The sequence below is a fragment of the Ictidomys tridecemlineatus genome, chromosome 11, assembly GCF_052094955.1.
Source record: "Ictidomys tridecemlineatus isolate mIctTri1 chromosome 11, mIctTri1.hap1, whole genome shotgun sequence".
Taxonomy (NCBI): Eukaryota; Metazoa; Chordata; class Mammalia; order Rodentia; family Sciuridae; genus Ictidomys; species Ictidomys tridecemlineatus.
Genome location: NC_135487.1, coordinates 22,482,259 through 22,495,805, shown reverse-complemented (window position 1 = coordinate 22,495,805; position 13,547 = coordinate 22,482,259). Strand labels below are relative to the sequence as shown.

General features: G+C 40.9%; 1 protein-coding gene across 1 annotated transcript in view; it reads left to right on the top strand.

Annotated features, from left to right (window-relative positions):
- The window catches only part of Yars1 (tyrosyl-tRNA synthetase 1), a 29,343-nt gene that overhangs the window by 13,967 nt on the left and 1,829 nt on the right, over positions 1-13,547 (top strand). The window contains exons 6-12 of the mRNA XM_005317765.4: positions 1,456-1,548; positions 3,864-3,999; positions 4,523-4,608; positions 9,327-9,462; positions 10,462-10,559; positions 11,420-11,613; positions 12,141-12,282. Of these exons, the coding sequence (XP_005317822.1) occupies positions 1,456-1,548; positions 3,864-3,999; positions 4,523-4,608; positions 9,327-9,462; positions 10,462-10,559; positions 11,420-11,613; positions 12,141-12,282 (885 nt within the window). The remainder of the gene's footprint in view (positions 1-1,455; positions 1,549-3,863; positions 4,000-4,522; positions 4,609-9,326; positions 9,463-10,461; positions 10,560-11,419; positions 11,614-12,140; positions 12,283-13,547) is intronic.

Below are 13,547 nucleotides of genomic sequence, written 5' to 3'. Positions count from 1 at the left end.
TTAAAGGACAATTTTTAAAAGTTGAAGAATATGCAGTACAGACCATACACAGCCCACAAAGCTGAAAATCCTTATTATCTGGCCATTTACAAAAAAGTTTTGCCTCCCCTGCCCTATAGATCATAACATGTATCCTTGTAACTTATTACAGTTGAAGTTAAATGTTTTCACAAATTCTCAACAGTGCAAGAACCTTCACTTAACCCATTATATTCCATCATCCTATTTATAAGCCACCTATAAATTTGCTCAATTTAACTTTCTGTAGGTATCCTACATATAGGATAATGGAACATAATGGGTTAACTCCCTCCTGTCCTTTGTGCCTTTATTGTCATGATTTTACGTTTTACATGTATTTTAAATATCAAAGACTTTATATTTTAATGTTTTTATTAGTGCATTATGTTATACATAAACCCTTTGATACCCTGGATTCCTTCCTACAGTCCTTGCTTCTAATGCTTTCATGTGAGTTCATTTTCCTGCATCCTGGAGAGGCCCCTTAGTATTCTGTGCTTATAGTACAGGTCTTTCAGCAATGAATGAATTCTTTCAGCTTTCTTTTGCCTGAAAAACACCTTTTAAAAAAAAAAAAAAATTGTGCCAGGGATTGACCCTCAGGGGCCAGCCACATCCCCAGCCCTATTTTGTATTTTATTTAGAGACAGGGTCTCACCGAGTTGCTTAGTGCCTCCCTTTTGCTAAGGTAGGCTTTGAACTCAAGATCCTCCAGGAGGAGGATTCAAGCTAAAATCTTGGGGTATTCACCTATCCCTCTTTACTTTGATTGAACCTACACTTCAGCCTATCTTTCAAGTTCTCTGCATCATGTAAATCTTAGCAAGGGTCTCCAGTCTCCCAGAGCCTATTATCTGCCAGGCTTCCTGAAATCTCACCATGTGCATGAGAGCTATTAGTCAGCTAAGAAATCAGTGGGGAATTTTGACTAAGTTTTTTTTCAGGGCATCAGAGTCCTTCTCTCTAGAATCCATCCCAAATCCTAGCTTCCTTACAGCCTGAACTCCAGTACCTGTGTCCTCTGCCTAGACTGTAGCTGCCACCTGGATCTCTTTTTCTCAGCACCTAGCTTGGAAAACGTTCTCAGGTAGAAAGCTGGGTGAACTTCCTTATCTCAAGTCTTATAACCCCACATTGCTTGCTGTCCGATGCCTGCAATTGAAATTTTTATGTATTTCCAGCTGTTACAGTTGTTTATGATAGGAGGATAAATTCAGTAGCCTCATAATGTAATATAATAAAAAAGCACTAGGGGAAAAAAACTGTTCACATTATGATCACTATTGGAAACTCTTAAATATTGAAGAAGGAAAAAAAACATTAAAAAAGAATGTAGCAACCTGTTAAGTTTCTGGACAAGTTAGATGAAATCAGGGCACTGAGGCGGAATTTATACTAATATCTGCTTTTGTGTGTTCCTTTCTAATCTCTCAGTACCTCCCTGCACTTGGCTACTCAAAACGAGTTCATCTAATGAATCCAATGGTCCCTGGATTAACTGGGAGTAAAATGAGTTCTTCAGAAGAGGTAAATTTCCAACTTTTGTTTGTTTTGTTTTTTTAGTTGTAGATAGACATAATATCTTTATTTTACTTGTTTGTTTATTATATGATGCTGAGGATCAAATCCAACGCCTCACATGTGCTAGGCAAGTACGCCACCACTGAGCTACAACCCCAGCCCATCAACTATTACTTGAGTCTAGAAATCTTCAACAAGAAATGGAGAGATTGAGGACTCAAAAATCAGTGACCTGGCTGACTAGAGCATTCATATATTTTGCTGTGATAGACCTTCTTGTCCAGTTAGTTCAGTGGTTCTTGAGTATTGAAGGAGAAGCACTCCTGGTGGGGTCCAATCATAATTTTAACAGTTTTTACTGATAAAACCACAAGCAAGTTATTTCTTCATTAATAAAAACTGATAAAATTAAGCCTTATTCATGAGAAGGCCTTGATTACGTTACATCAACAAGCATTTTGATTCAAAGAGTTTGATAGAAGTGATATTATATCTCTTAACCTTTAAAAGTCCTACTAGGATAAAGTACACTTTTGTTCTGATCATTTGGTATACAAAATATAGGAATTAATGGAATACAAAGATGTGAAAAGTTGTTCTAGGTTCCCAAATTTGACTGTCCTTTAGAATTCTGATAAATGGGGCTGGGGGTGTGGCTCAAGCGGTAGCACGCTCGCCTGGCATGCGTGCGGCCCAGGTTCAATCCTCAGCACCACATACAAACAAAGATGTTGAGTCCGCCGAAAACTAAAAAATAAATATTTAAAAAAAAAAAAAGAATTCTGATAAATGGTTCTGGGAGGGACTCGGGAATGTTGTTTTTGGTTTTTTGTTTGTTTTTCCTTTAAAATCATTCCAGTTTTTTGTTTGTTTGTTTGAAGTACTGGAGATCAAACCCAAGTCTGTACTCCCAGCCAAAGCCTGAGAACTTTTTAAAAATACACATTCCTGACCCAACCTCAAGACACTTTGATTCGTTAGGTTTGGGTGGAGTCCAGTATTTTATATTTTTTATATACTCAGGTGATTCATATACTGTCACATGGGATTTGGGTAACTACTGAATTCAAATGACTATAAATTAATATTCTAAAACAAAAAACAAAACTTATTATTAAAAAAGGAAAAATGGCTATAGATAATACATCATACCCTGTATCTACCTCCATTTTATGTGGTCAACAGAATACTTTTTTTAAAAAGTATTTTTTAGTTGTTGATGGACCTTTATTTTATTTGTATTTTTGTGGTGCTGAGAATCAAACCCAATGCCTCACATGTGCTAGGCATGCACTCTTCTGAGTTACAACCCCAGCACAACAGAATACTTTTGAGACAGGGCCTTGCTAAATTGCTAATACTAGACTTGATCTTGGGATTCTCCTGCCTCAGTTCCCTTTGTCTGGGATTATAGGCATGCGCCACCACACCTAACTTCCATTAATTAACCCACACGTGGATTAATCCATTAATTTACAAATAAGTTAATTCATTCATGAAGGCAAAAGCTCCCATGACCAGTCACCTCTCAAAAGTCCTGCCTTAAATACCATTAACATATGACTTTGAGCGTTAAGTTTCCAACATATGAATTCTGGGAGGCAAATTTTCATACCCTAGCACCTGCTGTTGGTGAGTGCTATGAAATAGGTATCCTCATACATTACTGATATACCTTCAAGAAAACAATCTTGAACCTAGCAATTTTAGGTAGTTTAAGAATATAATCCTAGAGAAGACAAACAACCTCTGTAAAGATGTTCAATATAGCATTATATATAATTTGTAAAAATTAGGATATAATCATAACAAGTTATGATGCCACTAATAACTGGGAATATAATACAGCATAAAAATTCTAAATAAAGACAAGGTAGCCCCTCAGATATACTTAAGACATTGTCTCATATGAAGAAGCAAGGTAGACATTTCTTCTCTAGGTATAAATATATAACGATTCTGTATGCTATAGACAAAGTTTGGGAAGAACATAGAAAAAATTAGTTTATTCTGCCCAATGTCAAAATTCAAGTGAATACCTTGATTAATTATGCTTTTGTGCTATTTGTTTAATGTTAAAATCTTTTTTTAATGTTTATTTTTTAAACAAATAAACAAAATACCTTTATTTTGTTTATTTGTTGTTTTATGTGGTGCTGAGGATTGAACCCAGAGCCTCGCACATGCTAGGCAAGCACTCTACTGCTGAGCCACAACCCCAGCCCCATGTTAAAATCTTTATAAAATTAAAAATAAATAAATAAATATAAGATTAGTTCTCATTTCCAACCACAAGAGGTCCTCTTCTCCATGGTTTGTAGGAATCCAAGATTGATCTCCTTGATCGAAAGGAGGATGTCAAGAAAAAATTGAAGAAAGCCTTCTGTGAACCAGGCAACGTAGAGAACAACGGTGTTCTGTCCTTCATCAAGCACGTGCTCTTCCCCCTCAAGTCAGGTAAGATACTTCTGCTGTGGTTATACTTGTGATTTGTCATAGATTCTTCCTCCAGAGACTGGTTGCCCTGAATTTCTACTCTAATTTCATGTATATATTTGTACTAATGAGGGTAGGATATCATTTAATTATCTAGGGTTCATTACCAGACTAGGTTCTGAGGGGGTATCAGGTTAGGCAGGGGTCTTTGAAATGAGAGTGGAGGCAGACATGCTAAATTAGAGAAATACAAAAGAATTCTAAGTCTTAATCCTTCCCTTTAAGGACCTGGGATGCTAGCCGGGTACACAATATTGCCATTCATCATTCAGTTTAAGAACAATAGGGGTGGTGGTGTAGCTCAGTGGGAGATCACAGCTTGATGTGTGAGGCCCTAAGATTGATCCTATCACCAAAAAATAAGAAAATAAATGTCATATGATAAAGTTCAAAATACATAACTACACATACCTATGCATTTGGACTAGGAATGCTTACTACTATTACTAGTTGTGTTTGTTGATGTAGATCCTTTTTCTTATAGAGTTTGTGATCCTTCGAGATGAGAAATGGGGTGGAAACAAAACCTATACTGCTTACCTGGATCTGGAAAAGGACTTTGCTGATGAGGTAATACTAGAGAAATACTAATCCCCAATAACTCTGACAACCTCTCCCTCTTGGCCTAGCAAGGTTTGTGATTGTGTGCCACAGGCCTCCATCTTTATGCTATCCAGGGCTGTGTATTTTGTTAATGACCTAGATGAAGATTCAGATGGTTCACAGATTAAATGGGCAAATGGCACAAAGCTAATACATTGACGTCTTCCTCCTTTCCAGAGGACCTGACAAGCTGGAATAAAGGTTCAACAAGAGGAAGTATTCAGAGACAAATGAATATAAATAATGTACAAAAAAGAATAACAGGGGCCAGGCACAATGGTGTACACTTATAATCCCAGCAGCTCAGGAGGCTGAGGCAGGAAGATCACAAGTTCAAAGCTGGCATCAGCAACTTAGCAAGAATTTGTCTCTGCATAAAATATAAAAAGGACTAGAAATGTGACTCAGAATAACTATTGTGACAACTATTTATGTAGTATTCATATTGTATTAATATTACAGATAGTTTAAAGACTATGTAAATTATACAGAAGGATATATGTAGGTTATATGCAAATACTATGCCAGTTTATATAAGGGGATCAAGCATCTGCCAGTTTTGGTATCCTTGGGGAATGGTGCTGTCCCCATGAATACCAAAGGACAGCTATACAAGGTCCAGATGTAAAACAGGAGGAAGTAACTAACTGGCTTGTGGAGAGGACAATATCTGAGCACTGTTTTGCTTGAAGAATAGGAAATCATGAGAAAATTTGTGAGGGAATTAATTGTGTAAAAAGTTGGTAAGATGAGAAATTACACATGATTTAGTCTACTAGAGGTGAGGTAGGGCGTTGTAGGAAGATAGGCAGGGGAAGGTCACAAAGAGAAGACAGACGTAATAATAGCAAATAGGAAATAAAATGGGGTTTTGATCCATTGTGAACTTAGGTTAAATCAACAGTTTGATAGGCTGTTAGAAATATGAACAAGCCTAGGTGTGGTGACACATACCTGTAATCCCAGCAACTCGGGAGGCTGAGACAGGAGAATTGTAAGTTGGGGGGCAGACTTGGCATTACTGGGACCCTGCCTCAAAATAAAAATAAAAAAGGGCTTGGAGGGGCTGAGGCTGGAGCTCAGTGGAAAAGTGCTTGCCTCACATGTATGAGGAACTGGGTTCAATCCTCAGCAACACATAAAAATAAATAAAGATAATTGTGTGTTCATCTGCAACTAAATAAAAAAGGGGGGGGCACTTGGAGTATAGCTCAGTGGTAGAGTACCATTGGGTTCAATCCTCAGTACCACACCAAAAAAGTCAAGGGGACAGAGGTTGTAACTCAGCTGTAGAGCACTTTCTTGGCATGCAGTCCCTGGGTTCAATCCCTAGTACCACCAAAAAAAAAAAAAGGAAAGAAATGTTTACATTGACTCTTGGGCTATGTCCAGAAATGTTCAGTCCAAGCTGGTGTGGTGCACATGCCTTTAATCCCAGAGACTCAGGAGGAGGCTGAAGTGAGAGGATCACAAGTTCGGGGCCAACCTGAGCAATTCAGTAAGACCCTCTCTCAAAATTAAAAATTAAAAAGGATTGTAAAGACAGCTCTATGCTAAAGCACCTCTAGGTTCTATCTTGAGTACCAAGAAGAAAAAAAAAGAAATGTTGAATCTAGAACCAGGGAAGTGAGCCCTTCTGTTCACTGTTCTGAGTGTGATGTTATTGTCCTGGACTTCAAGCTGGGACATGTTGGTTGGGGAAGGAGGAATGTCATGATGGAATAATCTCAAAACCATGTCACAAGATGTAGGTGAAGCACCTAAGAGCTAAAGCAGGACTGTGGGTGAGGACCACAGCAAGATGGCTTCCCCTTCACTAGAAGTGAGCAAGAAGCAGCTAGAGAACCACTTGGAGGCAATGGTGAATGCCTGATTGAGCATTAAATAGAGGGAAAGACTTGACCTGAGGTCTGGAGGCCTGTCTGGCCCATTTTCTGATGTTTTACAGCAATTACTCTGAAACCCTTCCTTCTGCCATCTGAGGCAGGCCACAGAAGCCACACTCCTCTCCTCAACCCTGTGTGTTGTCCTTTATGAAATACTGAAAAGGAATACATGAAATGCCTCTAAGAAAAGGTCAGCAGCCAAGTTATCCCATAGCAATTTCTGTGGTATGGGTATGTTCTTTCTGCACTGCCTGAGACAGAAACCATTGGCCTCATACAGCTGTTGGGCACTTAAAGTGTGGCTAGGGAAACTCAGGAGCTACATTTTAATTTACAAATTTTAAATGTCCACAAAAGTCTTAGTGGCTACCATATGGGATGGTGGCCAAATTAAAGTGTTGGCGGTATTATAGATATTCATACCCAAGGAAAAAAAATCCTTTCAGGCCAGATTTAAGGTATAAAAAGATAGCCATGGGACACAGGAAGAAAAATTGAATTTATAGCTGGGCACTATTTTATTTATCTGTAAATAAAATACAAAATAGGGCTGAGGATATGGCTCAATGTTTGAGTGCCCCTGAGTTTAATACCCTGTACCCCAAAAAAAGAAAAATTGTATTTCTCAACTAGATTGAGTTTCTCTTATCTGAGATATTTGGAACTGGGAGAGGTTTAGATCTAAGATTTTTTCAGATTCATTTATTTTTAATTTTGGGGGGGTTTTCAATGGACTTTTATTTTCATTTATTTATATGTGGTGCTGAGAATTGAACCCAGTGCCTCACACATGCTAGGCAAGTGCTCTGCCACTGAGCTACAACCCCAAGGTTATTTTTGTTTGTTTTGTTACCAGGAATTGAACCAACCCAGGGGTGCTTAGCCACTGAACCACATCCCCAGCCCTATTTATTTTTTATTTTGAGACAGGGTCTTGTCTAAGTTGTTTAGGGCCTCTCTAAATTGCTGACCTCGAACTTTCTATCTTCTTGCCTCAGCCTCCTGAATTGCTGAGATTACTGGCATGTGCCACCACACCTGGCTATATATTTAAATTTTTTTTGCAGTACTGGGGATCAAAAACAGTGGCACTGTACCATTGAGCAACATCCTCAACTATTTTGAGACAGGGTCTTATGAAGTTGCCCAGGTTGTCCTCAAACTTGTGATTCTCCTGCCTCTGTCTCCAGAGTAGCTGGGATTATAGGCACATGCTACTGTGCCCAGCCAGATTTTGGAATATTTGCATATACTTAATGGGGGATGGGACCCAAATCTAAATAAGAAATTAATTTGTTTCATGTATACTTATGTGCATAGCCCAAAGGTGATTTTATGCAATGTTTTTAGTGTGCCTATTTTTGACTGGAAACCATCATATGAGGTCAGATGTGGATTTTTTTTCCCTTGTGTCATCCTGCTAAGATTTTTTTTTTAATATTTATTTTTTAGTCATATTTGGACACAATACCTTTCTTTATTTATTTTATTAGCTATACATGACATTACAATGATCTTGGCAATTCATACATTTGAATCAAATGGGGTGTAATTTCTCATTTTTCTGATTGTACAGATTGCAGAATCACACTGGTCATACAGTCACCTATATACATACAGCAATCATAATGTCTATTTTATTCTGCTGCCCTTCCTATCCCCCCTTCCCTTCCCCTCCCCTCCTATCACTTCTCTCTATCCAATCTAATGTGACATACTTTTTTTTTTCTTTTTCTCCTCACAACATCATACATGTATTCTTTATAATAATGAGGGTCTCCTTCCATCTTCCGTGCAATTCCCCTTCTCCCTCCTTTTCCCTCCCACCTCTCTTCCCTATTTAGTGGTAATCTTCTTCTGCTCTTCCTCCCTATCCCATTTTGAGTCACCCATATTTATTTATTTTTATGTGGTGCTGAGGATTGAACCCAGGGCCTCACACATGCTAGGGGAGCGCTCTATCACTGAGCCACAACCGTAGCCCCTGCTAAGATTTTAGAGTATTTTGAATTTCAAGTTTGCATGTCAGGGATGCTCAATCTAGCCAGGTATAGTGGTGCACATGTGTAATCACAGCTACTTGTGAGGCTGAAGTAAGGATCAAAAGTTCAAGGCTAACCTGGGCAACTTTGTGAGGCACTGTCTCTGAAAAAATAAAAAGGGCCGGGGATGTAGGTCAGTGGTAGAGGGCTTGCTTAGGATATGTGAGGCCCTAGGTACAATCCCCAGTCCTACTGCCAAAAAAAGTTTTAGAAAGAGGGATGTTTAACCAGTACTAACAGACCAACACTGCTCTCACCATTTTATCCACATTATATGATTTTATTTTCATTCTGAATATGAGAAACAGCTATTGTTATCCTCATTTTATAAGAAGTTGAAAGTTAGGGGTGGGTAAGTGCCTTGTTCCGTGTCACATACCTATCTGGAAGTCTAACCTAGTCTAACCTAAGCCCTTTTTCTTCCTTCTGTCTTAGTCATTCTTCAGTGTTTTGGGTTACCCATGTAAATATTTTCCTGCCTATGAGCAGCATGTGGTTTTTGCCACTGCTCTAAGCATAAATGAAGATGGTAGAAGAATTAGACTAATAAATACATTCAACCTCTAAAAGCCCTCAAATTCATATGGAGCTCAAAATCAAAAGACCTGGATTTCAGACAAGTTAGCCTTTCTAAATCTATTTCCCCTTTTCTGCTGGGAAAACACTCCCTTCATTCTATATGCACATTTTTAGTAGATTCTGGTGTCCTCTGTCCTGTTCCAGTCCTCATCTCATCAGGTCTTATTTACTTCTGCAGGTCGTACACCCTGGAGACCTAAAGAATTCAGTTGAAGTCGCCCTGAACAAGTTGCTAGATCCCATTCGGGAGAAGTTTAATACCCCTGCCCTGAAGAAGTTGGCCAGTGCTGCCTACCCTGATCCCTCAAAGCAGAGTAAGGCCCACTGGGGTCGGGAAGGGCCAGGAAACAGGTTACAGTTTCAGAAAAGAGCCTGTCAATGGGTCTTAGAAACATGTCTATCTTATAAAAGGAGGACCCAAGAATCCAGTTTCAAGTGCAAAACTGTCTTATTGCACTAACTCCTGGATTAAGATTTGATTTGATTTGATTGGGTTTGGTAGATTCCATAAAGTGATTATGTCCTACTGCACCAGCATCTTAAAAGAGGCAGATGGGAGACATGTACTTAGATCCTTCTAGTCTGTGTTCACTAAATCTGCTGCTTCAGTAGGAGAGTGATTGGGTTAAATAAACCCGGTACACCTAATATGTATGTAGGGTGAAAAGCTGTTATAGAGCCTGCAGAGCCTCTTACAAGAGCTCAATTTTAGCTGGGTGTAGTGGCACACACCTGTGATCCCGGCAATTCAGGAGGTTGAGGCAGGGGGGTCACAAGTTGCCTCAGCAACTTAGTGAAACCCTAAGCAACTTAGTGAGACCCTGTCTCAAAGTAAAAAGGGCTGGCGATGTAGCTCAGTGGTAAAGTGCCCCTGAATTAAATCCCTTGTACCCTCCACCAAAAAAAAAAAACAAAAATACTTCATCTTTAGGATCTCCGAATTCCCTGGCTTCTTCTGGCTCTTAGTCCACTGTTCACTTGAGATATTGGCACTGACAATTTTATGTGACCTTTCCAGAAAAGGCTCGGTAAATCCTATGTGGAATGCATGAATGGAAACACCCAAAGGTGGCAAAGCTTTACAGTCCCCTCACTTCCAACCTATCAACTGAGGGAGAGAGTAGATGAAAATCTGGCATGTCATTTCTGAAAGACTGCCAACCCTGTTTTAAAGCATAAGTTAGTGGGTAGGTTCTGGGGATTCTCTACTAAATCTTGCCTAATCTTGTGTTCTCATCTGGTGAGATTAGCAGCTGACCTTCCATGGGAGCAGGGAGTGGATCTTGACCCCATGGTGTTCTTCTCATTCCCAGAGGCCATTGCCAAAGGCCCTGCCAAGAATTCAGAACCAGAGGAAGTTATCCCATCCCGGCTGGATATCCGCGTGGGGAAAATCATCAGTGTAGAGAAGGTACTCATTTTTCACCACATTCCGGAGAAGCAGAGACGGGGGTCAGGTTTGTCTGTTTCCTTCTGGAAGAAACCTGGTCTAGAGAGGGCAAGTAACATCTCTGAGGTCATGTTGCAAGTCAGAACCCCAGTGTCTCCTTCCAGGCATCAGGCTTTCCATTGCCAAACATAGCCAGGAACTGAATGCAGGAGGCAGATGTCAGAGGGAACTTGTTTACCCGTTAAAACTGACCTGATGGGCTTTCCTGTCTGTAGCAGCTTGCCTAGACTAGTTGCAAGCCTTATCTTGGATTAGCCACATTGCCTGCCCCTCAGACAGTGGTAGAGAGAAGATGATTCACTTTTTCCCAGAGACAGAAGGTCACGAAGTCAGCTGCTGGGGACCATCCTGACCTTTTCACCCTCCCTCCAACCTCTACATGCCCCAGACACCCCCGACCCCACCCTCTGCTCCCAGCATTGACTTGGTTTACACACACTATCTTGAAATGACTGTTGATGCTCCTGCCTCAGATGATGAAGCCAACACTTACCTTCCCACCTCCCAGTCACTTGGGACACACTGGTGTAGCATGTGTGCCATAGTGGTAGCCACTAACAGTTCGGTTCATTTAATCTCTGATAGAAATTCTTCCAGAAGCAATTATATTCATTTTCTCAAATTTGGCCTCTTGGTTGGGAGTAGAATATACCTTCAAGGCCTCTGCTATCTGCTGTCTGGGGATCTGGAAATAGTTACCTCTAGAGGGTCCCTCCATGGGACTCTGTAAGGAGCAGATATCCCTTTTTGGAGACAAGAGTTCACTGGGCCCCGATCTGCTCTACTGGGATACTCTCGCACCTGATATCTCTTGCTGGCAGCACCCAGATGCAGACAGCCTGTATGTGGAGAAGATTGATGTGGGGGAAGCTGAACCACGGACTGTGGTGAGCGGCCTGGTACAATTTGTGCCCAAGGAGGAACTACAGAACAGGCTTGTGGTGGTGCTGTGCAACCTGAAACCCCAGAAGATGAGAGGAGTTGAGTCCCAAGGCATGCTTCTGTGTGCCTCCATGTGAGTAAGGACTAGATGGGGCTCAGGATCTGGGGAGGCCAAGAGCGGGGAGCTGGACCCTATGATGCCTGGTGGAAGCCCTGAGAAAACACACCTCATTGATGCCAAAAAAGTGATGTCTGAAGGAGTTACTCAAGTATCATGAATGAGACACTACCCAAGTTGATTTTGTTAAAACAGAAATGGAGGTGTGCACTTGCCCATGCCTTACTATCAGTTAAGAGCTGGAGGCAAGATTCAAACCGGGTTCTGATTGGCTGTAAAGTCTTTACTGCATTATTTCATACTTCCTCTGGAGATCCAGATTTGGTTATCTCTTCTAACATAGGAATTTAATAGCCCCATTTAATCTAAACTGGCGATGTCCAAAGATGTGCCAAAGTAATGAGGACCTCCTGGGGCCATGGCTTTGAAGATGTTCTAAATCCCATTAGGGCCCTTTGGAAAGGCCCAGATCACTTTGGCTTCCACAGCCCTGGGAAGCCATCTGTAGCCTCACCCTTCCTTTGTCCTGTGTGTCTTCTCAGAGAAGGGGAAAGCCGCCAGGTTGAACCTCTGGACCCTCCTGCAGGCTCTGCTCCTGGTGAGCGAGTGTTTGTTAAGGGCTATGAGAAGGGCCAACCAGATGAAGAACTTAAGCCCAAGAAGAAAGTTTTCGAAAAGTTACAGGTAAATGCTACATTGTTCCCTTTTGCCTGCTACTGGGCCCTGTCCCTACTCTTCTTTGTTAGTGAATCCACAGCTGTCTCAGTCCCAATGGGACTTCAGCTTTCTTCATCCCAGACCTTCCTGTAAGTGAGATGTCTGAGGGGCCTGGAGGTCTCAGAAGGACCTCTCATGTACCGAGCTTTGACAGGCTATTTGAGGCACTATGTAAGAAACTTCAGACACTTCTTATTTATCTCCAGGCTGTGACAGGAGATGGAGATTATCTCCATTTTACCTGACAGGATATCTGCCAAAGCCAAAAGTGATGGAGCCAAGGGCTGGTGCTGCATCTCAGTGGTAGAGTGTTTGCCTAGCCTGCAAGAGGCCCCGGGTTCCATCCCCATCACAAACGAGAAGAAGAAGAAGAAAAAGTAAAAGATGGAGCCAGAATCAAAACCCTCCTAGGGCCAGGCATGGTAGCTCACACCTATAATCCCAGCAACTGGGAAGGCTTAAGCAGGAGGACCACAAGTTTGAGGACAGCCTCAGCAATTTAGCAAGACCCTGAGCAACTTAGTGAGACCCTGTCAGAAATTTTTAAAAAATTAAAAGGGCTTGGGGATATAGCTCAGTGGTAAAGCATCCCTGAGTTCAGTCCCTAGTGCCAATAAATAAATAAATAAACAAACAAAAACCCTTGTAGGGTCCCTCTCCCCACCTTGACCCTTGGATACTCATTCTCTCCTTGCCTTCTGGACACTAACTCACATATGGTCTGCCCCAGTGATCTCTGAATTCATTCATTCACTCATTTAGCAAATGTCAAATCCATAATATGTATCAGGCACTATTCTAGGAGCTTGGGCTACATCACTGAACAAAACAGCAAAAATTGCCTCTCATGGAACTAACACCCCCGTGTGCCTTTTTCAATACCTGTTTCCTCAAAATGCTTCTGGAGGTATTTAAACAGTGTGCCTCTCCTGTATGTAGCAAATGGGTTTTTATGGTAACTATGAATCACTTATTTTTTTTCTGGCTATAAAATAAAATTTTCATGGTAGAAAGGTCTAAAATATAGATGGGGGTAATGAAGAAAATAAAATATCCAGCCAGACACCATGGTGCATCCCTGAATCCCAGTGTCTTGCAGGCTGAGGCAGGAGAGTTGCAAGTTCAAGGCCAGCCTCAGCAACTTAGTGAGACCATTTCAAAATTTAAAATGGCTACAGATGTAGCCCCCTGGTAAAGAAGCCTAGGTTCATTTTTTTTTTTTTTTTTAAAGA